Raw genomic sequence first — 25,094 nt, 5'->3', positions numbered from 1 at the left:
GCTGGGGTGCGGTCAGGGGAGTACCTGGGGGGCTTCGCGCCCCACCTGCGCCGCCCACAGCCCGCCTGCCTGGGCCGCGCCCCGCCGTCCGGGGACCTGCCTGCGCCCCTCCCCGCCCTGGCCGGGGCGCCCACCTGCCCGGGCTGGCCTGGGCGCTCGCGCCCCCAGCGGCCCCTTCCCGCCGCGGCCGGGCTCCCCTGGGCGGGGCGCACCTCCCCAAGTCCCGCAAGGGTTAAGGCGCCGGGCAGAGAGGCCTGGGGCTGACGTCGTCGGAGCGCTCTCGCCGACGGTGGTTCCCTCGAGGAGGGTGCGAGCGGGCGCTGAAACCCGAGCTCCCGCGCAGCTGGGCTTGGGGAGGTCCCTGGAAGGGCCGCCTGCCCGCCGGCCTCCCGTCCCTCCCCGCAGCCACTCGGGGCTCTGGCCACAGAGGAAGATGGAGCTGGGCTGGTGGATGCAGCTGGGGCTCACTTTCCTGCAGCTCCTGCTCATCGCACCCTTGCCAAGAGGTACCGTGAGTAGCCTTCAGGGCCCCCCAGGAGCCGGGCATCTTTCTTCTGGGGTCTGGTGGGGAGTGGGACTGGGGAGCCCCAAGAGTTGGTGCTGGGGATGGGCTGTGGGGCTGCTTCTAGTCCCGCTCCTGAGGGCTCGGCTGGTGGTGCTGGAGCGCCTGCCTCCCTCCCTGAGAATGACTTGGTTTTGTCACCCCAACCTGTGGGACTGAAACTGCCTTAGGAAGGGGTACCAGCTCCAGTTTTATTCATTTATTTTATTTTGTTTTAACTTTTTAAGGCATAAAATGACCTCCAGGAATCTGTCCAGCCTGAGTTACCCACTCTGATTTGCAAACGCTAAGTTTCCCCTAGAAAGAGCCCCCTCGGAGGTGAGCGGGGAGGAGAAATGAATCGCAGGCAGGGCGTGCAGCGAGGGCGTCCCTGCCGGTGTCTTGCTTGGTGAGATGTTACTGTCACATCCCTTCAGAACAGATCCCTGCCTGGGAGAGCTCCTCAGTCAGCATATGTATTTCCTTCCCGATGAAAGTGAGAAAGGAGAAGAAAAAGCTGAGGGTAAAAGTGCAAGTTGTTTCTGGGGATGCACAGTGTTTGTTTAGAAAGAGCTCTGGCTTCTCTGTTTTTCACATGTCATTTTCTGAGCCGCAAACCCATGTCAACCGGGCTCCCGGGGCAAGTGCGGCTGAAACCAGATACCGAGCTTCTGGGAGCCTCTGAAGCTGGAGGTAGAAGCAAGGGACTGGCAGGCAGGGAAAGGGAGACTTCTTAGGAGCATCTGTCCTTATTATGGCTCTAGGGGAGAGGTGTCAGGAGGTAAGGTGACATCTCTGGGGTAAGGCAGATTGCATGTGCAGATGTAATAAAACAAAGCAGCCTTGCATAGGAGTAGGGAGTGTGAGCTTTTGCTGCTTCCCTTCTGTGCTGGTCACCCGTCATCTGTGCTGTTACCTGTCACCTGGGCTCTACCTGAGAGGTGGGTGCTCCGTTGCTGCAAGTAGCTGGCAAGTTTCCCGAGAGTGAACATAAAGTCAAGATTCATGACAGAAGCCCCATTTTGGTCAATATGTCCCACCTGCCTATAGCTTGCTAGCCATAGGTGAAATCCTTCTTGGTGATTTGTTCTCAAGCTGGAGAGAGGGTTTCATATGAATTTTGTCTCATCTGGAGCAGCCCCAAAGATCATAATGAAGAAGGAAGGTGCCCGATAACCCATAAAGCCAGAAAGTTGCCCAGTGGTCAGGTGACGACTTTGCATGAAGACTGCTTGCTGCTCCATCTCTGCCTTTTGGAGCAGAACCTCCAGGCTTGGTGGCCCCAGGCCAACTCTTGGGCCAACTCCAGAAGAGCCTGGCTCCTTTCAGAGCACCAGGGCCCAGAGGACCAGTTTCCTCACGGCTCCATCAACACTCCCCTGCTGCTTTTTTTATAATGTGGCAGGTGAGGCGTCTCAGACCCATAAAACTTAAAAAAAAACAACCCAGAGCTCAGCTACCCCTTTTTTCTTGCTCAGGATCTGAAAAATCCATTTGTTCCTGACCTGAGAATCTTTTACCTTCTGCTGTGGAAAAGCTTCAGGGAGGGTGCGTGGATTCCTGGCAGCCAAGCTGTGGGCTGAACCGCAGAGCAACTTCGCGTGTCCAGCGAGGATAGCTCAGCTGTTGAGCGGTCACATGTAGAGGGAAGGCGGAGGGATGGTGTGGAGAAGGCAAATATTTCTTTAAGTAGTGAATGAGTCCACTCCCTGCTGGAATCTAAATCTGGCCCCGGCAAGAGAAGCCTGGGAGCGCATCTCCTCTAATTGCTTTTTAAAAATGAGTGCTTGATGAAATGCAAGCATCCACTGGAAGGCACAGGAGATGTTGTTGCTCATCGGCATGGGACTCATGTTGGAGGATGTGAAGCCAAACATCAGGCCAAGTGATAACCCAACATAAATAGCATGTGAGGGAGAAACCCAACTCCACTGACTTCACCAAAGAGCAGCAGCTCTGCCAGCAGGATTCTGCCCAAGAGGAAAAACTCATTTAAAATATGTGACTCTTGGGAATGAAACCTTAATACGGATAACTCCACAAGTGTGGCTTCCAACAGACATTAGCGTGTGGAGGGGACCAACATAAAGGCAACGGGGGAAGGTAATTTGAAGCACAGCTATTCCGTGGGCAGGAGAAGGAGCTGAGAAAGAGGATGTGGAAAGAAGGCGGGGGGAAGGAGTGGCAAGAAAAATTAGATGTTGGTTTCTAATGAGATGTGTTAGCAAATTCCAGGGAGAGAGCTATGAAAATTGGGCCTTCTTGGCAAGGGTGGATTTTTGTGGGGACCATCGAGAGGGTGTTTCCCTGATATATACTCCGAAAACTCCTGGCTTCTCCCCAACAGGAAAATAATTTAATGGTGGGATCATGGAGTTTGGGAGCTGGGAGTGACTTTAGAGATCATTTAGTTTGAGCACTTTGTTTTTTCTTAGAGAATTTTTATGACTTTATCTTCAGATTCAGAGGACAGTGAAATTCACCTATATGGGTTTATGATGTGCCCTGCCTTTGAGCCAAATGCTTTACATGCAGCCATTCTCGGTCCAGCCCACTAAGGTAGTGCTTTTGCTCTCCTTGTTTCACAGATGACGTTTAGAGAGGTCCTGTAACCTGCTCAGGGATACACGGGCATAGTTCCTCGAGAGATTAAACATTTGACCCAGCAATGTCACTTCTGAGTGTATACACAAAAGGAGCGAAAGCGGGGACTTGAACAAGATATTCATACACCAGTGTCCAGAGCAGCATCATTGCCAATAGCCAAAAGGTGACAACCCAAAATGCCCATCCACAGACAAAGAAAACATGGTATATACATACAATGGAATATTATGCAGTCCTAAAAATGAATGAAATTCTGACACATGCTGCGACATGGATGAACCTTAAAGACATTATGCTAAGTCAAATAAGCCAGACAAATACTGTATGATTCCATTTATATGAGGCACCTAGAGTGGTCATATTCATTGAGAGTAAGTAGAACAGTGGTTGCGCAGGCTGGGGGAGGAGGGGTGAAGAGTTACCGTTTAATGGGCACTGGGTTTCTGTATGGGATCATGAAAAAGACCTGGAGATGGATGGTGGTGATGGTTGCACAAGTCACTGAACTGCATGCTTAAGAGTTATTAAAATGGCAAATTTTATGTTATTTATATCTTCCCACAATTATAATATAAAAATAATACACAGCAGATTAGTGGAGGCTGGGGTGAGCCCAGACTGTCCTGAGCTCCAGCTCACCTGGTACCTGGCTGACTTTAGCTTACTCCTCTAAAGGATCAATTCATGATGCTGATGCCCATCTAATCTCGGCAAGGCTTTAGGACACACATGGGGTGGGAGGGGACAGTCCTTAGTAGCTCCGGTTTTGGTGGTACCGTTGCTAGGTCTTGCCTGGCTGTGTGGCAGGAGACACTGTGGAGCTAAAGGTCTGCTAATGGGCAGCCTTTGGCCCAAAAGGCCTAAAGAGATATGGAGTAAGACACAGTGCTTGCAAATGTTTTGAACCTGAATGCTTTGAGGCAGGCCGGGTCCTCTCTATGGCTTGACACCCCAGCTTCTCAACCCATCCATGTGTTACCGTCTAGTCTCTACTGACATTTGAGGTCTTGACCTCCATTCCTGAGAGGGACAGAGCAGAAAGGAAGGGTGAAAGAGGGAAGCTAGGTGCTGAATGGGGAGAAATACAAGTGAGTAAAGCCCTTAAGGATTGAGTAGCTGACGGGACTTTTAAAAGTAGGAACATGAGTATATTTTATGTGTAGGTGTTATAGAACATGATCGCACCTCTATCACCTTCAAACTCTTTGGTAAAATATTTTACTCTCATGAATGCCCTTGGGAGCGAGCTTTTGGTGGAAACTGAGAACGGGCTGGGTGTTATGTCTGGGTCTATAAGCTACGGACAAAGCACCCTTGGACGTGGTTGCCTAGAAGCAGAGGTTACCTAGAGCATTTAAGTCCCTTGGAAATATCCAGAACTCTTAGGAGTGCATTGGAGTGCCATTGCTATGGACTGTGGGTTTGACTTAAACTTATTTACATCTGGCTAGACAGAAATGGCAAAGATAATGATGTCTGGGGGACCTAGTGACTGGCCTTACATCAGAAAATTATTTCCATCTGCCCCACTGGGGGCAGCCAGTCCTGATGCAGGAGAAAATTTGTCTACCTGGCTTCCCTGAGACCAGCTCTTGAAGCTGCATTTTATTTGGGGTAAGTACAAATTGGGGAAAGTTCCATTTCAGTGACAAATGAGGGTAGGTTGTGAACATTCCCCCCAGATGGGGGAGCACCTGTCACCCTCACTTTGTGGATATTTGAAAGGCACAAGAGCCCAGATCCCTCTTCTCTTATTTTATTTTAAAGGAGAGGGAAATGCAGTGTTTACAATGTCCAGTTCTTGAATTCCAGGGCAGAGGACTCAGAGACCAGCCAGAGCTCTGAAAGCTACCAGAGCAGAGGCAGAAAGTCTATCAGGTTCCAAGCCTGGTTTATGTTTCAGGAATTCTGTTTGTCAGTCATCACATGTTCTAGGACAAAGCATTAGGTTTATGATGGAGACAAAGGAGTAAAAATGGAGGAAAAACCAAACCTTGTACCTGTAAACAAAACCACTCAAGGAAGGCAGAGAGTTGGCTGGAGAAGCTCCACTCAGTCTATGGGACCTACTCCTCTTTCTTACTCAACCCTACTCCTTTCATTTTCCCTGATTGCCATTATCAGTAAGACAGGTGTGGATCCCGTGTATGTTGAGAGGAGAGTAGGAAGGGGTAGGTGGTAGGTTGAGATTGGAGTACAAAAAGGTAGGTGGTAGATTGAGAGCAGAGTAGGAAGGGGTAGGTGTTAGGTTGAGAGTGGAGTAGGAAGGGGTAGGAGGTAGGTTGAGAGTGGAGTAGGAAGGGGTTGCACATCAAATTCTTCACCCTTGATGATGGAAACATCAACGATGAAGCCTCATTGGAGGGGGCTCCCATCCTATCATAGCTAAGGGACCTGATCTGAAATAATTTAATGGGTTTGTGGTAAATACCAGGCCTTCTTCTCTATGCTTTATATGTATTTGTTTAATCCTCACAATAAACCTAAGAGGTAAGTGGTAGTGTTATGATTCCCAGTTTACACATGCAGAACTTAGGTAGGGCGAGGTTCAGCGTTTGCCCAGGCCACATAGCGGAGTTTCATGTCTTGAACCCAGACAGTCTGACTCCATAGTTGATGCCCTGAAACACTACACAACACTCACACAGTAAGCAGTGGGTCCAACTAGAATGGATCTATTGGCTGTATTTTGCCCAAATCAGGAGACCATGGTGTTAGTAAAGAAATCCCGTTATCCCTTGGATATTCCAAGTGGTCAAAATGGCCCAAGTAAGGTCATGTGCTCACTGGAAGCAGAGTGGATGTGGGAGAAAGGAGAGAGACATCAACACCCCAAGGTCACAGAGAGAGGTATCCACTCATGGAACCCAAGAGGAGCCACTCCCTAAAGGAAACAGGTGGTAAGCAGACCAAATATCCAAACAGTTGTGCACAGGCTCATGCGTCTCACTCTGATTAGATGTGGGAGGTAAGAATTTCTTTGTCCCATGGTCAACTTTAAAAATCAAAATCATGTCTACTTGCTGAGCATCAGAATTAAGGATGAGACATGTTTCTAATCTGCTCCTTTATGGGTTTATTCTGCTAAGAGCATCAATGTGCAAGCTCTTAGGCTGTGGAATGGGAGGAGCAGGCCTGGAATCAGTAAGGGGAAGCATTTTTTTCTTCTTTTTTCACATAACACAGTTGATGGATATTGCAGGGGATGGAGATATGATCCCTTTCCATTAATACTAAGATGGGTTTAACCAGTTCATTTCAACTTCTACTAGACACTGATGTTCAGGGTCTTATGTCAAGGGGTTAAGAGAAGTGCCCCCCACCCCCCTGATTGGCTGAGCAGCAATGAAGACACCTATTCCTGTCATCCTTCTGCCTCTGGAGTTGGGAAAAATGCCCTTACTCCTGCATGTGGGCATCTTTACCACCACTCTCCCTGAGGTTCTGGCTGTCTCAGAGGGTCGAGTTAGTGGTTTGGCAGCAGGTATTTGTGCAAGTAGAAGTCTGGTCATTTGGTTTGGTGATTGGAAAACCAGGGCTGCTGCCACCAGAACAGAGTGAGGTCCACATTCAGACAACTTTAGTTTATGGGGAGGCGCAGCATGTGTCCTCATAAGTTGAATTCATGATGTTAAAAGATTTCCAGCCAGTTTAATGGAAAACCACTGGATGGAAGGGGGATATGGGCCCATTCACTTCAAATCAAGTGAATTATCTGAGGACTCCAAGGAACTAAAATATCAGTGTTTTTCAAACCCAGTCCCATGCCCATTTACTTCATAGGGTTCCTTTGAAGATGATCAGTTAATGCCCCATATCATGGGATCCCACCTTAGGAGCCAACAGTGATGGTGGAGAACATCTGAGATGTCTAGGGCAATTCCCTGAGCTTAGCTTCTATATTAAATAATTTTAGTAATTAGTTTATGTGTGCCATGAGATGAAAAAGGTTGAAAATTGTTGTTATACCATCAGTGGAATTAGGGCCCCATGGAATATAGTTTGGAAAACTCTGGTCTCTTGCCCATAATGAGCAAAACATTGAAGAATATCTGGCTATTTCAGAGGATAGGGTAAGAGGAGAATTTTTAAACCTGCAAAACATGGGCTTCTCTTCAGACTTCTGCTGAGGGATGTGCAGGAAGTCTGGTGTCCTTGCCATTTAACACTTGTTGAGATGTTGAAAGAACCAAGTAGGTGGTCCCCTCCACGCTCCTGTGAGAAAAGCTTCGCCAACACTGACCTGCGTGGTTCACCGAGGAAATTCATTTCTAATATTCGAGTTGCTTAAAGTGATGTGGATGATCTGGGATCACTGGATGTTGTGGGAGTGGAAAGAGCTGACTCAAATTCCTGACTAGATTGTATCTTTGGTGACAGCTACACTGTCTGCTCTTTAAAAATAAGGAGAATATTTGAGCATTCTTCTAATCCCTGGGAACACTGAGTTCAAGGTCCAATTGATCACCAATTACCCTCTCCCCTTCCCCCTCTAACACACACACACACACACACACACACACACACACACACACACACACACATATGCTCTGGTCTCCACTTCTTTGTTATTAACCCCCATCTTGCCAGTTCTGGTACAGCCTGGTCGCCGTGACCTTGATTTGCACGACCAGGCAGTGGTCTGGGCTGTTTACACTGGGGTGTATCCCATGGAGACAGCATGTGAGTTTGTGCTGCTCGTCAACCCCTCGCTTGCTGTTTCTGGGGACTCCTTTGTTCCTGCATTTGTTAAATATTGTTCTTGTTGTCATGCAACACGGCTTCTCCTTGGCCCTAGCATCGCTTGCCTCCTTTCTCTGCCCAGGCTTGTTTCAGACTGGATGACTCCAGTGGCAATGAGTGAGGAATAAAAGCGGCGGTTTCTTTAAAGGGCTTTCTGCCTCAGTAGACTTGAGTAACCCCTGAGATTCCCAGAGAAGGTTCAGCCCTCACTTGCCCTATTTATGGAATCATCTTCCACACAGATGTCTTGGTATGGATGTGTTCAAGTTCGAACACACGTGCACGTAAATAAATTAAAGTCTAGATGTGGATATGTACACATCTGTGTGTGTATGCATGAACATGTATATACATGGGGTGGAGAGTATTATGTTTTAAAATATGGGCCAGGGTTTGAATCCTGGCTCCACCATTTATGGCTGATTTTCTTGGGCAAGTTACTGGACCTCTGTAATGTGGCTTTGCCACCTTCCACCCTGTAGACTGAGGATAACAGTGTCTTTAATATAGGTTTATTGCAGCTGCTAAATAAGATAGTCTATTTAAAATACTCAGTGTAGCTCTGCTAAAAGGGAATACTCAGGATGTTAAAGCTGCCTACTCTCCTTTCTATTATTTTCCCTCCTAGCATGAGTTTCAAGAGGAATTGAAAGGGGAAATACTGGGTGTTCTATATATAGTAGAATGGAAGTTACATGGTCCTCGTGAGGCCCAATTCAGCTTCGCACATAGTCCTATTCCATTCATCTGTGACTCTGTCAGGAAAAAAAATTCCCCAGAGATTCGCCATATATTTATCTCTTTGAGACTTGCTTTGCCCCCTTGGTTTTATCACGCATCTACCTTCCAACTTTGGGGGAAACGCCTTCCATGTGCTGTGCCTTAATTTCCCTGTGGTTGAAGCAGAGCCATGGGTAGATTCTTGCGGGGGCTGAGGGGATGGTGTCTCGCAGAGTAGGTGATTCTGGGTCAATGATGTTGCTTCCCAAACATGAGATGTTGCTCATGACCACCTGTTGTGATTCAAGGGTGAAACCAGCCAGAGACCCTCAGGCCAAAAGATGTCCCTCTTCTTGTTCTAGCTTGCCGAGCTGGAGGAGGTAACTATAACGAGGGCTAGCCTGTGTGAGGCGGCTGCCAGCTTGGGGCTTAGTGAGCCATGGGACATGCCATTATAGATGCATCACCCTCGCCCTACATCTCTCCACACTTTACATCTGCTGCTGGCCAGCTGCCTTTGGTAGAAGGAAAATCTGCCTGCCTGGCATCAGTGAACCTGGATGTGTAGACAGTAACACTTAGTCTGGAAGCTCTTGGCAAAGAGGTAAACGTGGTTGACCGACACCCCCATGTAGCCCTGACACACTCACTCAGAGAGAAGGTGTTTAAGGTGTGCAAGATTGGAGAGCAGGCATGATAGTCTGTAGAGTTCTTGAATTGGGGGAAATATGGATTGGATTTTTAGGGTGTAGCTTAAGTTTTATTGTTTTTGACTTAGCTGTTCTAATGCTTTGGTTGATATAATATTTGCTGAGTTCTATTGCCAAGTACTCTTTGATGCAATATTAAATTCTCTTTTTAGTAGTCAATGCTAATAAAACAAAATAAGATCTTCTGAGCTCATATTGCAATGTTTGAAATAACCCAGAAGCAGCTGTCCTTCAAGGATTTCCAGTAACACAGTTGTTGAAGATAATGGCAAGTGGGGGCTCTCCCAGGATGCTAGAGTTTGGGTTTTGTCCCCTTGGGCTGTGGATGTGTAATTTCTATTTCTAGAAGAGAAGCGGCAGGAGGTGAGGTATGTTTTATTTAAATAGGTATTTAAAGAGGGGGTATTAGAAAAATGAGACTAGCAAATCTGGAAGCAAGGGGGAGGAGCCCAGAAAGCCATGACCAAAACATGAGCAGACTGCTTGAAAATGCCATGTGTGTGTGGGCCTCGAGGAGACAACAGGACTCACCCCCTTCACTCCCTTAGCCATTTGCATCTTAGCCAAACATGTGATGGTGTTTTTTTCTGTAGAGAATACTGATAATGTTTTGCTAAATATGCAGTTTTTCTTTCAAAGCCCTTTGGGTCATTGCCTTCTTCAACTGCAGTAACATCAATAGCTCCATCCATCTATGTCCATCCTCTTGAGACGTGGGGAAAATGCTGTACCAAGGCTTCTTTTCTCCGATTGTCCAGCAGCATAAACGAGAACAGATTGAGGATTAAAATCTGGGTGGTTTGATTCCCAAGTGTGTCCACTTTGCCAGTACTGCATTCTATTTTATTTTATTTTATTTTATTTTATTTTATTTTATTTTATTTTATTTTATTTTATTTTATTTTATTTTATTTTATATTTTATTTTATTTTTTATTGATTTCAGAGAGGAAGGGAGAGGGAGAGAGGTAGAAACATCAATGATGAGAGAGTCATTGATCGGCTGCCTCCTGCACACCCCCTACAGGGGATCGAGCCCGCAACACCTGGGTATGTGCCCTGACCAGGAATCAAACCCCGATCCCCTGGATCATAGGCTGATGCTCAACCGCTGAGCCATGCCAGCCGGGAGCCAGTACTGCATTATTAATCTGTATAGTCAGAGGTGTGAACTCGCTAGAATCCAGGTAGTGTGTTGGAAAGAATAAGACTTTGGCCCCAGAAAGAACTGGAAATAATACTTTGAAGGGTGTCTGTGAGGATTCAGTGAGCTGGTATATGCTCACTGGGGACTCAGATACACACCCATAGGGGTGCTGGGACCCCGGGAGCAGAGGGGGATGCATGAGCAGCCACGTGTGGGGCAATGTGCTAGCCTTCCTCCCTGTCCCCAATGTGCAAGAGCCTACAAACCCGATTTCTAGGGAATCCATTGAAAGTTTTCTCACTCCTGATACCCAAAGGCAAGGTGATAAAGGCCTTGGCTCTTCAGCCATCATTATCTCGTTAAGAAGAGGAGCTAGGAAAGGGGAAGACTGAGGCCACTGGAGACTGGGAACTCAGCCAGGCTATGACCAAGGGTCCCTGGTGATGGGATGGTTCTCAGAGGCTCTGGAGGCGATAAAGAATTATCAAGGGCCTAGCAATTACTTCATCATCGCTGTCTGCCAGTCATTCCTGCTGGGGTTTGCCTGTCTGCCATTGGCCCTGGAGTGGGAGGTAGTCAGGAGTGTGTGCTGGTTAGACATCGGCTGGGAAGTTCAGATTATACAGAGGAGGTGGGGGAGTGAGTGGGGGATGAGCGAGGAGCCCAAGCTGCCTAAGCGTGTATCTCTCTGATTCATATGTCTTTTTCTCTCTCACACTAGTCTCATTTATAAAATTGCAGGACAGTAAAAACTCAGTAGAAATTTTAATGAAATATGGTTAGACGGGAGGGCTATGGGGTTTTCGGTGAAGGCAAAGGCAGATTCTAACATCCAGGATGAGTGGATACATGATCAAAGTACCTTTCTTTGCCACCTTCTGGGTGGTCTCACCTGGGCCTTTAATCTGAAGACTGATGTTTCAATCAGTGGAACAGGCTGACCTTTGTTTTCATGAAGAATCCTCTGAGTTTTTCAGATTGGCCTTAACAGCCATCATGTCAACATATTGCCTGAAAATCTAGTGTTGAAGACGTAGTTCTTGGAGACTAAGCTAAGGGGACATAGTCGCTCCCCCTGCCATTCTGTGGCTTTAAGGCCCCGCTGTTTGGGGGATTAAGTGTTCTCCATGTGTCAGCAACAGACATGGTTCAGCATCGGACAGCCTTGCGGCAGACCATCAGGCTGGTGAGGGGCCGTGCTGAGTAATGATGATGGTGATGACAGCCCACTCATTCATTCATTTGCTCACCACCAGCTGAACTGTGCCAGCTGGCCCGCCTTGTGGTCATTGCTTTGGCATTCCCATGGCTAAAAGAGGACTAAGAGGTTAAGGGTCTTGCATTTTCCAAAGTGGATTCTTGAATATCCAGAGCTGGACTAATATGACTGGACTCTCCGCTCTGGTTAGGAGATAAGAGGATGGCTTCCCCGAGCATGGCTGTTGAAAGAAGGGCTTGAGCAGAGCTTAGGATGCCAAAGGATTTGTAATTTTCTTGATATGTGCTCACCCTGATTTAAAAAAGAAGGCAGGCCCTGGCCAGTGTGGCTCAGTTGGTTGGGCGTTGTCCTGTGCACCAAAAGGTTGCTGGTTCAATTCCCAGTCGGGGCACGTGCCGTGTTTCAGGACTTGGTCCCCGGTAGGGGGTGCGCAGGAAGCTCCACTCTCACATCAGTGTTTCTCTCGCCTTCTCCCTCCCTCTCTCCCTAAAAATCAGTAAAAATATATTTTAAAAATAAAAATAAAAAGTAAGGGAGAAGAGCAATTGTACACATAGTATAATGATGCAACGACTTAAAATCACTTTTGAAGACTACTCAATGTCAAGAGAAAGTATCCACGTTGGTATCACCGATTGTCAACCAGTGTGCCACGAGAATTTTTAAAACATGCAAAACCTGACTATTTAGTTAGGGGCACTGATCTCTTTTCCCTTAGTTTGTCAAAAAAATGACATCAAAACAATAATAGCCATTCAGGGTGAACAAATCAAAATTATACCCATTTTTTGTCAGATTGGCCAAAATATATTTTTTGATGTGGCGCAGAATTTTAGTAATTAGTTTATGTGTGCCATGAGATAAAAACGTTGAAAATTACTGATCTACATTAAAAAAAAAAAAAAAAAGGCAGTTTTTAAAACAAAAGCATTATTACCAGTTTTGAGAGGTGAGAAGACTGTGTGTGCACATTTATCAGTATCTGCATGTGGATATATATGTTTATTGAAAGAAGACAATTTGAAAGATAGACAACAAAATATTAAGGATACTTCTGAATACTTTTTATTTCTTATGATTTTGTTTTTCAAAGCTTTCACAGGGAATCTTTTATATTAAAGCATATTGTGTTTTATAAAGAAGAAAATAAATATTTTATCCAATGGAAAAGTTAGGGATGAACCCCTGTGTGTAGTGTGGGGACTCTGTAAGCTTGATTTTGCTGTGTGATTATGGGCACGTGCGGGACCTTTCAGTGTCCCAGTTTGTCCCAGGGCAGTGCTCCAGGAGCTCTTTTTGTTTTATTTGCTTACAGTAGCACCCCCTTATCCGCGGTTACACTTTCTGCAGTTCCAATTCCTGTCAACTGTGGTTCAAAGATATTAAATGGAAAATTCCAGAAATAAACGATTCACGAGTTTTAAATTGTGCACCGTTCTGAACAGCGTGATGAAATCCCGTACTGTGCAGCTGTGTCCCCCCCAGATGTGAATCATCGCTTTGTCTAGCGTCTCCACACTATGTACACTACCTGCCTGTCAGTCTCTTTCACTCAGTAAGCATCTTAGTTATCAGAGCCACTCTTGTGGTGTCACAGTGCTTGTGTTCAAGTAAAAATGGCACCAGAGTGCAAGAGTAGTGATGATGGCAGTTGAGATATGCCAAAGAGAAGCCATAAAGTGCGTCCTTTAAGCGAGCAGGTTTGTACGCATAGGAAAAAGCAGAGTGTGCCTCAGGTTTGGCACTGTCTGTGGTTTCAGGTATCCACTGGGGGTCTCAGGTCACATCCCCTGTGGAAAGGAGGGATCGCTCCATTTCCTGGGAAGCAATGACAGGATAAAATTAGTTTGCAGTTTTTACAAGACTCTTTTTAAATGTGGAAGGCAACTTCAGTTTGCTCAGCCCCAGGAGGTGGTGTAGCTGGAGGTTGTCCTGGCCTGTTTCCCCCTAAGCAGCAGGCTTCCTTCCTCCCTAGGCCTGGGATTCTGCGGACCTCCCTCCCCCCCAGAATTAATTCTCTAAAAATGCTCCTCTGGCATATCTCTTTGCTTTTCCTTACTTAGCTCTTTTCCTCACTGGCAAAGTGAAGAAGTGGACTAGGTGTTTTCAAGATAAAAGAAAACGTATCACCTCTCACCAGGTCATTCTGAAGATTAAATTGCATAAACAATACAAAAACACCTTAGCTAAACAAATGCTAAAGTGCCTTAGCATACATATACAGGGTAGGGCAAAAGTAGGTTTATCATTGTGAGCACGTGAAACACAGAGTTGTTTATTGCATTATTATTTATTAATTATAGTATTATTTATTTCTATTGCAACCATAGACCTACTTTTGCCTATCCCTGTATGAACCCTTCAGTAACTTCTACGCTATGGGTGTCTCTCTAAATCCTTGTTTCTGGACCTAGCCTTTAGCACCATGTTGAAATTCATGAGATTTGTACAGCAAATGACCAGTGTGCCTTTTCTGTAAATGTCCTAATAAGTGGAGAAAAAGCCCAGGAAATGGTTCTTGCCTGCTCAGTGTTTTTCAGTCTCTTCAGTTGGTCAACTGTAAATATTTCTCATAGAATACTTCACTTATGTGTTTCTTTCTTTCTTTTTTTTTAAATATATCTTTATTGATTTCAGAGAGAGGAAAAGAGAGGGAGAGAGAGAGAGAAACATCAATGATGAGATTCATTGATCGAGCCCACAACCCGGGCATGTGCCCTGACCAGGAATCGAACCCCGATCACCTGGATCCTAGGTCGATGCTCAACCTCTGAGCCACGCCTTGCCGGGCATGTATTTATTTCTTACTCATATTATGGGGGCGTCTTCCTGTCTCAGTGGGGAGAAAGAAGGGGATTGATTTGCCAGACCATTAAACCATCGCCTCCTCCCTCACTTCTGTGTTCCTGGGAAGTGTTCTAATCTTGGCAAATAGATTTCTATCTGTGATTTTATTTACCATCCCTCCCACCATGCGAGTCTCATAGATTTGATGCAAATGTCTTTTCACTCTCTTAGAACCTTAAGTTTTCCTTATCGTAGTCAGTAATTCTGTGTTTTGGGGGTCATTTATCCAACATCTACTCCTCTGCAAAACTGTGAGCTCTGTGAAGCCAGGGATGGCATCTGTTTTTCTTTCCACTGTATCTGAGCACCCAGAGTCCTACCTGGGACATAGTGGACAGTTAGTAAATACAGTGGGATGAAAGAATGAATTCATTGATTCGCCCGCACTCTCAGCCCTGTGCTTAGTAGGGAAACTGAGGAACAGAGTGGTGAAATGACTTTGTGGGTTAATCTTTCAACTTATCTATTCTTGTTGTTGTTGTTGCTCATGCTTTTGGTATCATGTGTAAGAATCCACTGCCGTTCCAAGGTCATGGAGACTTACCTCTATGTTTTCTTCTGCTTTCCTTCACTTTTAAGCATCAGGTTCTCATCTGGGTTTTAGAAGCCATCCACTTCATCCAGTCAGCATCAGAAACATGGGAAGCTCGGCTAAATAAGTCCTGTTGTCTGCTGGAGGGTCTGAGAGTAGTGAGGGAAACAAATACAAAACCCCAGTAGCGACAAGATCACAGTGATCGATGCCAGTCATTCCGAAATGCCAGTGTGAGGATCTTTACTGGTTCACCAATGTGGGGGGGAAAATAACCTAACTATGCAAGTGGTTCCTTTCTGTGATGCTAGAATGTTCTTATGACCAGAGGCTATGAGTAGATGGTGATGCTTCTTTAGATGGCGCTGCTTGGCAAATTAAGAATGATTACCTCTGGGTCAGACTTCTAAGTTTAGCAGTGGAAAACAAAACTGAACTATGAAATTCAAGAGGTTAGAAGCCACCACAGATGCTGAGGCGGGCCTGCAAGGCATGTTGGGGATCCCTGCCCAGGGTTTTAGAACAGGATTCAAAGGGAAGCCAGATTCAGTTTTTTCCTCAAATATCTGACCTATTTCTGCTTTAATTGTCACCTTTGTACAACATTTTCAGAAACGGAGAGTGGGGGAAAAAGAAGCATCAAAGCTAAGTTTGTCTCAGCCTGGGTCCCTCTGGGTAGCCTTCAACGGATTCCTCTTATAGAGTTTACCAAATTGTTTTTATTTTTCATTTACTTAAGGTGTATTTTTGTTTTAAAAGAAAGAAATACAGAAATCCTACCCAGAAAGGAATACTTTTTTTTTTTTTTTCTCATGGGAAAGAATGCTCAGTTGAATGTCGGGACTGAATAAAGTTCTGCCAATGGGTTCACTTTTGTAAAACATTGAAATTCTCCCAAACATACTAATTAAGGTACTTTTTGTCTTTTCTATTGGTTTTAGCTTTGAAGATACCATAACAATGGCATGCTGTGAGATGGAGGAGCCAAGTTTGGAGGAAATGACATGGTCTCTACTTGGCCATCAGCCTTGCCCTTGAATGGCTTACTCTAGAGACCGGTCTCCAAACTTTTTGATGGCCCGAGTACCTGGGCGGCACTGGGCAGCTGTGCAGTTGAGTGTTTCCTCCTGGAGTTGTGCAGTGTAGAACCCATGCAGCTGTAAGCAGTGGCCTGACGCACCCCAGCAAAGATAAAAATGAGCATACATACCCAAGAGATGTGTACTTGCTTATAAACCACATATGTGTATCTGTGTCATCCACTTAGATTATATACTGATAAAACATGATTTCTTATTTTATTAAAAAATAAAAATGAATAGCAGTCCTAACAAATTCCATCTGTGCTGCAGTGGATGGTTTTGAACACCCTTTGAGGTAAGCCAGCCTACTTTGGAGACATCGGCCTGGAAGGATGTATGCAGTCTTCTGCATCATTCAGGCAGGGGAAGCACATCTGCAGGACAAGGTTGCTTTTTAGCAGTAGACTACTTATGGATCTTACCCCTTCCTGCCAGGACCTTTGTCCTTACCTGCTGGTTTCCGTTTCAGAGTACACCGTCATTAATGAAGCTTGCCCCGGAGCCGAGTGGAATATCATGTGTCGCGAGTGCTGTGAATATGACCAGATTGAATGCGTCTGCCCCGGAAAGAAGGAAATCGTGGGTTACACCATCCCTTGCTGCAGGAACGAGGACAATGAGTGTGACTCCTGCCTGATTCACCCAGGTGAGTGTAGACTGGGAGACCTCAGGTTGCCTTGGGCTTTCTGAGGTCATGAATGAGAACAGGCTGAGCGCTTGAATTCTGACAGGCAGCCATCAGGAGGTTGTGATGCCATGATTATTAAGAGTGGCATAATTCAGCTCATTCTAACTAGAGGAATTACAGGAGTTAGCACCCTTTTCGGTGTTAAACTTGTAAAACTGTGAATTCACTTACTCATTCATTCATTCATTTAACGAACAGACTGATATGAAACTATGCTACAAGACCATAGTAATCAAAACAGCACGGTACTGGCATAAAAGCAGACACATAGATCAATGGAACAGACTAGAGAGCCCAGGAATAAACCCACGCCTTTATGGGCAATTAATATCTGACAAAAGAGGCAAGAACATACGATGGGGTAAAAGCAGTCTAGTCAATAAATGATGTTGGGAAAATTGGACAGATACATGCAAAAAAAAAAAAAGAAACTAGACCATCTTCTTATACCATACACAAGAATAAACACAAAATGGATTAAGGACTTACATGTAAGACTCAAAACCATAAAACTCCTAGAAGAAAACATAGGCAGTAAAATCTCAGACACTTCTCATAGCAATATTTTTCCTGATATATCTCTTCGGATAATGGAAACAAAAGAAAAAAATAAACAAATGGGACTCCATCAAACTAAAAAGTTTGTGGGGTGTGTGTGATGAGAAAAACGTAGAGTTGGACAGACAGAGAAAAGATTAAGAGAGAACAGAGTGAAGGAGAGAACTAGGCCAGCCTGACACTGAAGGGCCCTGTAAGCTTTGCCATGAAGCCGAGTCTATGTCCTGAAGATACTTCAGCGACATCGGAGATCTTTCAGTAAATAGGTGGAAGCTGCTTTTCAAGCTGCAGTCTGGAGAAAGAATTGGAGGAAGGGCACAGCTGGGGGCAGGTGGAAGTATCTGAGAGGTGTTAAAGAGTGGAATTGACAGTAATTTGGGATTTGTTGGGTGGAGGAAGAGGAGAGCAGAAGTCAAGGGCAATGCTCTGGCTTCTGAGCTGGACTCGGGAGGTGGTACCAGAAACGTGAGAGCCTCTCAGGATGAGATGGGACTTTCCCCGGCCGTGGTGACCATTCCTTTGTCTTTACATCAAACTGAACCTACCTTTTCAACCACCTCTCTCCCTGTCCTCCCCACGGAGGGACAGTGATTGTCCTTTTGTACTGAAGTGCCTGTCTGGGTGGAGGCCAGTGTGGACACTGAGCCTCAGACTGAAGAAGCTGCTTCCAATGTGATCAGCATCTTCCTACCAGGAACTTTCTTCCTTTCGTGGGAAGCTCTGAAAGAAGAAAGGAAATGGGGCTCAATTACCCAAGTGACACTTCCAAGCCTTCTTGGAAGACAGTAATGCCGAGTTTTAGAATAGGAGTGACTTCAGTGTAAACTTTGAACATTTGATCCAGAAAAGAAACCCACCGTCCCAGTCCCCTGATGAGTGAGTAGGGTTTGTAAGGACAGTTGAGTCATGCTTCCAAATTTTCTTAGGAAAATTTTGGAGCTGAGCCAGGTTCTCCCCCCAATGAGGGGTCTTTTGAAGTGATATTGAAGTCTTTAAAGGATTTTCAATATTTTCAAAAGCCTACTGGTTACTGTTGGGGCGAGGGTGAGAATTTGGTTTGATGAGATGGCGTGGGGTGATCGGACAGGTGTGAGAACTTCACAGGTGGGGCCGTGCTCCCTCTTACAGCATTCAGGAGGTGCCCGACATCACCACCTGGACTGGTCTTTGGATCTAAGAAGTGAAGAGCAGTCCCAAATTAACCACTTAGTTACCCTGAAAGGAAAGGCTACATAAGGCTTTTTTAAATTAATAAATAAATAAAATTTCAAAATAGTGAGTTGATGGGCTAGTAGCAGCTACTATTGATGATCCAAGAGGCGTGTGTGTGTGTGTGTGTGTGATTGTGAACTATGAACTCAGGCATTTTTATTTATTTATGTGCTTTAATCTGTTTAGTCATTGTCAGTTTTAGCGCACACTTCGTCCCATTTTAGGACGCTGGGAGCCCCTCAGGTCCTCCTGTGTCCTTGTGACATGGCCACACGAGGTTTTGAAGGCTTCCTTGACTTCTCTCATGACGAGAGGATTCATGCTCTTGTGCATTTTCGGCCCCAGATCTCGGGTCACCCATGTCTCCAGGGAACTCCGGTCTGAAAACGCAGTCTAGGCACCTGAGGTGTTCCTTGCTATTGGACTGTCACTGTTCCTGGTTCTTTTGTATTGTCTTCTATTTAGCAAATGGAGCTAGGGAATGTGTGTGTTTTTAAAAAAATGAATTTATGTTGATATTCAAATTCATATGTAATAATATAAAGTTGTTTACTTAACTTCTTTGATTTTATATTTGTATCTCTTTCCCCCCATGGTGAACATCCTATTTTCTAATAATACTAACCTAATCGCTTATTTTCTTTATCTTACCTTAGAGCATAATATAATTGTACAAAATAACAATAACAATAGCACCATTAGTACTATTACTAATAAGACCACTGATTGAGGTTATGATTTCTTTGAGGTTATTACTGACCTTAGAATATATCCCACTAGCTGTATAAAGTCAAAGTATGTACTATGTTTTAGAGCCAATTGATGTACACGCCTGCCTTGTTTTATTGCATTTTGCTTTACTGTGCTTTATAAATGTTGCATTTTTTTATCAAATCGAAGGCAAAACCCTCCACCAGCAAGAAGTGCACAACTCACTTTGTTGCAGTGGTCTAGAATCACACCTGCGGTGTCTCGAGGTGTGCCTATAGTTCGTTTTCTGTAAATTTGCCACCTATGTGACATACAGATAGGCTTGTCATCTCCATCTGTTTTCTGTATTTTACAATACAAGCAAATATAAACACACACATTTATATATCTTTCCCTTCTTGCAGGAAGGCCAGCATACCATAGCAGCGCTAAGGTTACCCTTGCTTTTGGCTCTTAACACCGTCTGCTGGGGGTCGCTCACCCACAGCACGAAGCTGTCCTCTTCATTCCTGCTTGCACTTACGCACAACTGAACTGCATGTTGCCACAGTTTACGAGTATTTATTTGGGTCCTTCCCAGCTGTTTGCTAATATAAATAACGCTGCAGCGAGTAGCCCGAGGCATACATCATTTAGTAATTTTGCAGTGTATCTGTGGGGTACATTCCTAGGAGAGAGGTTGCCAGGTCAAAGGGAGGGGCATGTGTCATTTCGCCTGCCTTTGCCAAATTTTCCTCCGTGGCTTTGGCGCTCCCAGTGGCCGCGTGCGAGGGCACCGTTATCCCGAAGCCTCACGGCACAACATGCCGCTTGGGAGCTTTGCCAGTTTTATGCATGAGAAATGATATCTCAGGTGGCTTTGGAGACTTCTGTCATTACGGGTGACAGCAGTCTTCTCTGTGCTGGCGGCAGTGGTGGCAGAAGGATCAAGGCCCAGGGGCACGGTGGCAGGAACGCGAACGGTGGCTTCCAGAATGTCCAGCCGCACCGGGGCCCTGCTGGACCAAGGTTGCGAGGTGTTTTTGTGCGGTTCGAGGCTGCGTAGCTCTGAACTCGGGCCCCTGGCCCTCCTGGCAATTCTGTGAGTTACTTAGTGTCTTTTTAAATAGAGCCTCAATCAACTTAATCACCAGGCTGGTTTTTGTGGCTTGCATGTCATGGCCTGCATGTTACTGTGCCAAGAAAGAGAGCTGGCAGGAGCATTGAGGTTATACTCTGAGTCCCTTTGCCTCCTCAGTGGCACAGCGGATACGGGAAGCAAAGAGGAAGAGTGGCACATGGGCGAAGATGGCCTTTAGAAGGCACAGGGACCCCACTGGGACCCAGTGATGGGCCACTTGAATATGAGGCATCATCATAGAAGCAATTCTTCTCTAGTGGGAGAGGGACTGGGAGAGGGAATCAAAATCAGGCTGGTATGTGAAGAGAGGATACTAGTCTGTCCTACAGAAACCACACATATACACACTGCATATATATATATATATCACAGGCCAACAAAACCGAATTATGGCCAGAAGCAAAGAAGTATGCTGTCAGCTCAAGGAAACACTGGTTATCTCAAACAGTTCAGGATTGTGTTAGCAATTCATCTATCTATCCATCCATCCATCCATTTATTCATTCACTCTAATGATATTTATCGAATACTTACTATGTGGCAGATACTGTAGTAGGTACTGAGGATATAATGTTGAACACCATGCAGTCTGAGACTTCATTCTGTTATAGGAAAATAGATCATAGGTAGTTAAAATTGAGCATGCTTTATGCAGTGGTAAGGATAAGCCAAATGGAGGTATGGGGAAGCAGAATAATAGTAATAGGTCATATTTTGGGGGTACTAAATATGTGCCACGCCCTTTACATGTGTTCACTTAATTTTTAAAACAACCCTATGAGGTAGGTACTATTTTTAACCTCAGTGTTACAGATGAGGACATTGAGGCACAGAGAGCTTAAGCAATCTGCTCAAGGACACACAGCTGGACAGTGGCTGGGCTAGAACTTAGCTGTCTGTCCTAAGTGGGACTGAATGATCTCTACCTTCCCTCACCATCCTCCACCCCTCAAGAGACCATGCTTTAAAAATGCCTCAAGCCCTGCACAGGGAGCTCAGTTGGATAGAGCATTATCTCAATGCACCAAGGTTGTGGGTTTGATTCCTGGTCAGGGCAGATATAAGAATCAACAAATGAATGAAGGGAACAACAAAAATTGATGTTTCTCTCACTCTCTTCGTCTCTTTAAAATCAAGAAATATATATTTTTAAAAAAATGACCCTTGCCTGGGAACTGCTCACCCCTCTCTGGTATGGCCTGCTGGTGGGGGGAAGCCTGACATCTTCCAGGATGAGGCCACTGTTAGATACAAAGGTGGTTTCCAAAGGCATACTTTAGTCATAGAAGTATATGACATAGAAGGATATTCAATGAAATGGGGAGGTATTTATTTTTATTAAATGGAAAAGTAAGTTACAAAACCAGAATAGTATACAGTATATAGTATAAGCCTAATTTTTAAAAAATGTGTTTGTATATATACAGATAAAGAATGTGACCAGTTTGCTCTGGGTGATGATATTTTAGGTGGTTTTAATTTAATTCTTTTTGCTTGTCTGAATTTTTGAAATATTCTACAGTCAATATGTAATACCCTTATAAAGAGAAAAAATATACTGTATTGACAGATTCAAAACAACCTTTGCTGCAGGTTATTTCCTGTTACTTGAACGTATCAGCCACTAACTAGAAAGATGGCTCTCACCGCCCTCGGCCTGAGCTCTGGTGACTGGCGTTCCCCAGGAACGGGCGTTCTTCCCGAAGCGCGCTGGCCCCTGGCTGGGCCCGGTGCCCTTCGCCGACAGGGCCCGAGAAGGAGCGGTGTCCCCCACGCAGCCGGCTGTGCGGCGCTGCTGACTCACCCCCTCTCCTTGGAAATGTTTCAGGCTGCACCATCTTTGAAAACTGCAAGACCTGCCGAAACGGCTCGTGGGGGGGCACCCTGGACGACTTCTACGTGAAGGGGATCTACTGCGCCGAGTGCCGGGCTGGCTGGCACGGAGGTGACTGCATGAGTGAGTAGCCCCGGGCGGCCCGTCTCTAGCACACCCTCAGCGTCGGGGCCTCCGCTGGCCTTGGACTGCGGTCTCTCTTGCTGGGATCTGAGTTCTGGAAAGCTTGTGGCCAGAGGGCTTTCTTAGATAAAGCTATAAAAAAACAAATATGTGCGTTTCCATCTGCTGGCCGTGGACTGTGGTCATCTGTTTGGAATTGGCCACAGGAGGTTCCTGTTTGCTCTTAAATCTTCCCCTTTCTCCTGAAGGAGGCCAAGGCTTTCTGCGCACAGCCCGCCTTGTGGCCCTTCCTAAAGCAGCCCCACGGTTGGCCTCAACCAGCAAACAGCGAATAAGGCATCAGAATGCTGTCTGTGATGCATTTTAAATATGAATGTCTATTGGTACATTTTCTGAACCCTGAGTTTAATTCCTGAGACCACGTCAAATGGTCAGCATGCCGCTTGTTCCGGAAAGAGATTCTTTTCTGGGTTCGACTTGAGCTCCAAGAATGACTTAGCCTTTATTAGGCTTCCCTTGTGAGCTCCAACAGTCCTTTGAAAATGGAGTGGAAACGTAGCCTCCGCCTCTGTCGGAGACACCCCTCTGCAGTGCCCTGACGGTGACTGTCCCTCGGAGAGTCTGGACCTGGAGCAGCGTACAAACTATTATTGTTTTGTTAAGCCTGTTTTACACGCTCCCTACTTGAGTCAGAAGCAGTCTGGATGGTCTTACAGCCTGAGCGATTTTACTCGTATAATGATATTCCCAGTGCGCAGAGATGGAGGCCGGAGAGCTATTGGTATTCTCTGTCTGCTCCACCCTTAGCAAAATGCCATGAATTTCAAGAGCCTAGGGGAAAGGGTGAAGTCTGTGGTCTGCAGCGGAGAAATGCAATTATACCTGGAGGGGAAGGGCTGTGCTGGTGCTTCAAGGTGAGCCTGGGAGTTAAATTATCCAGAAGACAGAGAACTTTTAAAGGGCTGGTCTCAGGTGCAGATTTAAAACTTCGATGTCATCTTAGGTGGTTTCTAGGAAATTGAATTTAGTAGTTTGGTGGATTCTTTTCTAGGTAGATTAGCTGCAGGATTTCACCCCCGTTTTCCTTTGGCAGCTGTTCTCTGGGGACATTGTGACGTAATGATCAAGACCACAGGCTCTGGAACGACAAAGGCCTGGGGTAGCTAATGGCTTTGCCAGTCACTTGCATTGTGACCGTGGCCAAGTCATTTAATCTCACTAATCTCAGTCTCCTTTTCTTAAAATGGGAAGAATTCTGTCTATGTCATAGGGCTGTTTCTAGAATTAAAGGAGGTATGTGTGTGAAGCGCTTAGCGCTTTGCCTGGCATATAGTGAAAACGAACACAGTAAATCTATCATCATTCTATATGCTCCTTAATTGCCAAGCTAGTAGGTGGTCCAGAAATAAAACTGCTTAAGATAGACATAGTCAGATATACAGCACAGCTTCAGATTTCACATCGACCACTGCAGTATATAAGATAACTGGGGTTTCCTCCCTTTGGATATGGAAGGTCGCTCTTTCTCTGTATGAGTGAATGGAGAAGGGCTATGTGTGGGGTTGGGGCCATAGGCAGGAGTCAGATTGTGCATGGCCTTGTAGGTAGGTAAAGCAGGTAAAGAGTCTAGATGTTATTCTGAGTGCAGGGGGAAGCCAAGGAGAAGCTGTGAACTAGGGTATGGCGTAGGCAGAACATAGATTAAAGAGCAGTTAATCACGGAGTCAGGGGTAGGGGAGGTTTTGGACAGGAGCCGATGCTTGAGCTATGCCTTTGCTCAGGTGGGCAAACCAGGAGGGTACCTAAGACGGCACAGTTCTAGACCCCTTGTTCTTAACCACGGTACTATCTGATCTCCACTTCAAAAGCTCTGCTTTATCTGAAAAGTGGGAAGTGAAATCTCTGCTGAGGGCAGAGTGGAAGTGAGGCTGGGCTTGAGAGTACCTAAGGTTTGAGACAGCCGAGTGAGGGCTAAGGAAAGAGGCAGGTCCCAGCAAGGCTGAGCACCTAGTTCAAGCTGGAACTCCCATGCAGGCGATGCAGTCAGGTACTGGGAAATGCTCTTGGGCAGAGAGGAGCTGAACCAGGCATTTGGTAGATCGGAGAATTGGCTAAGACATGATTGTCCAGGTGGTAGGACATGAAACCGTAAAGAGCCTGGTAGAGAGAGTAGGGATGTCTCAGTGTGGTAGGAAAGTGGGCTTGGTGATAATAAAGCTGTGGAACCTATAGACAGAAAGGGTATTGTAATCAGAGAATAGAATGTCTTAAGTTGAAGCTTTCAGGGGTAGTGGTGATAATATGTTCATATATAATAGTTTTTGTTGTGTAACAAACAATCGCAAAAGGACAGATATTGTTGTTTTTTATCATGGGTCCGTGGGTTGGCTGGGGCTCAACTGATTTCAACTGGCTTGGTCTCGGTTGAATTCCATGTTCAGGGTCCAGGTCAAAGGGGCAGCAGCTACTTGGGACATGCTCTTCTCAGGGGGAGTTGCAGAAACACAAGAGGCCAAGCCAAACACACAGGCACATTTAAGGCCTCTGCTCACATCACATTCACGCACATTCCAAAAGAGGTCACATGGCTAAGCCCCAAATCAGTCGGCTAGGGAAGTATACTCCATCCCAAGGGTCAGGGGTACAAATATTTCCTGAACAACACTCCAGTCACTCTGAATGAGGAAGTGCGTTTGTTTAG

General features: G+C 45.7%; 1 protein-coding gene across 6 annotated transcripts in view; it reads left to right on the top strand.

The window, feature by feature from the left end:
• Positions 1-244: 244 nt before the first annotated feature.
• Positions 245-25,094, top strand: part of PAMR1 (peptidase domain containing associated with muscle regeneration 1) — a 64,079-nt gene continuing 39,229 nt past the window's right edge. The window contains exons 1-5 of one of the 6 annotated variants that reach the window (XM_016206218.2): positions 417-506; positions 16,007-16,177; positions 16,418-16,533; positions 16,617-16,793; positions 22,265-22,393. In XM_016206218.2, coding sequence (XP_016061704.2) covers positions 16,664-16,793; positions 22,265-22,393 — 259 coding nt within the window. In that variant the 5' untranslated portion in view covers positions 417-506; positions 16,007-16,177; positions 16,418-16,533; positions 16,617-16,663. Of the gene's footprint in view, positions 507-1,637; positions 2,645-15,105; positions 15,299-15,587; positions 16,178-16,417; positions 16,534-16,616; positions 16,794-22,264; positions 22,394-25,094 lie in introns of those variants that run through there. The other 5 variants (XM_016206219.2, XM_016206216.2, XM_016206220.2 and 2 more) reach the window with 5 other exon arrangements.

The sequence above is a fragment of the Miniopterus natalensis genome, chromosome 11, assembly GCF_054644295.1.
Source record: "Miniopterus natalensis isolate mMinNat1 chromosome 11, mMinNat1.hap1, whole genome shotgun sequence".
Classification (NCBI taxonomy): domain Eukaryota; kingdom Metazoa; phylum Chordata; class Mammalia; order Chiroptera; family Miniopteridae; genus Miniopterus; species Miniopterus natalensis.
Note: the sequence above shows the minus strand (reverse complement) of the source record. Positions and strands in the feature narration are given on the sequence as shown.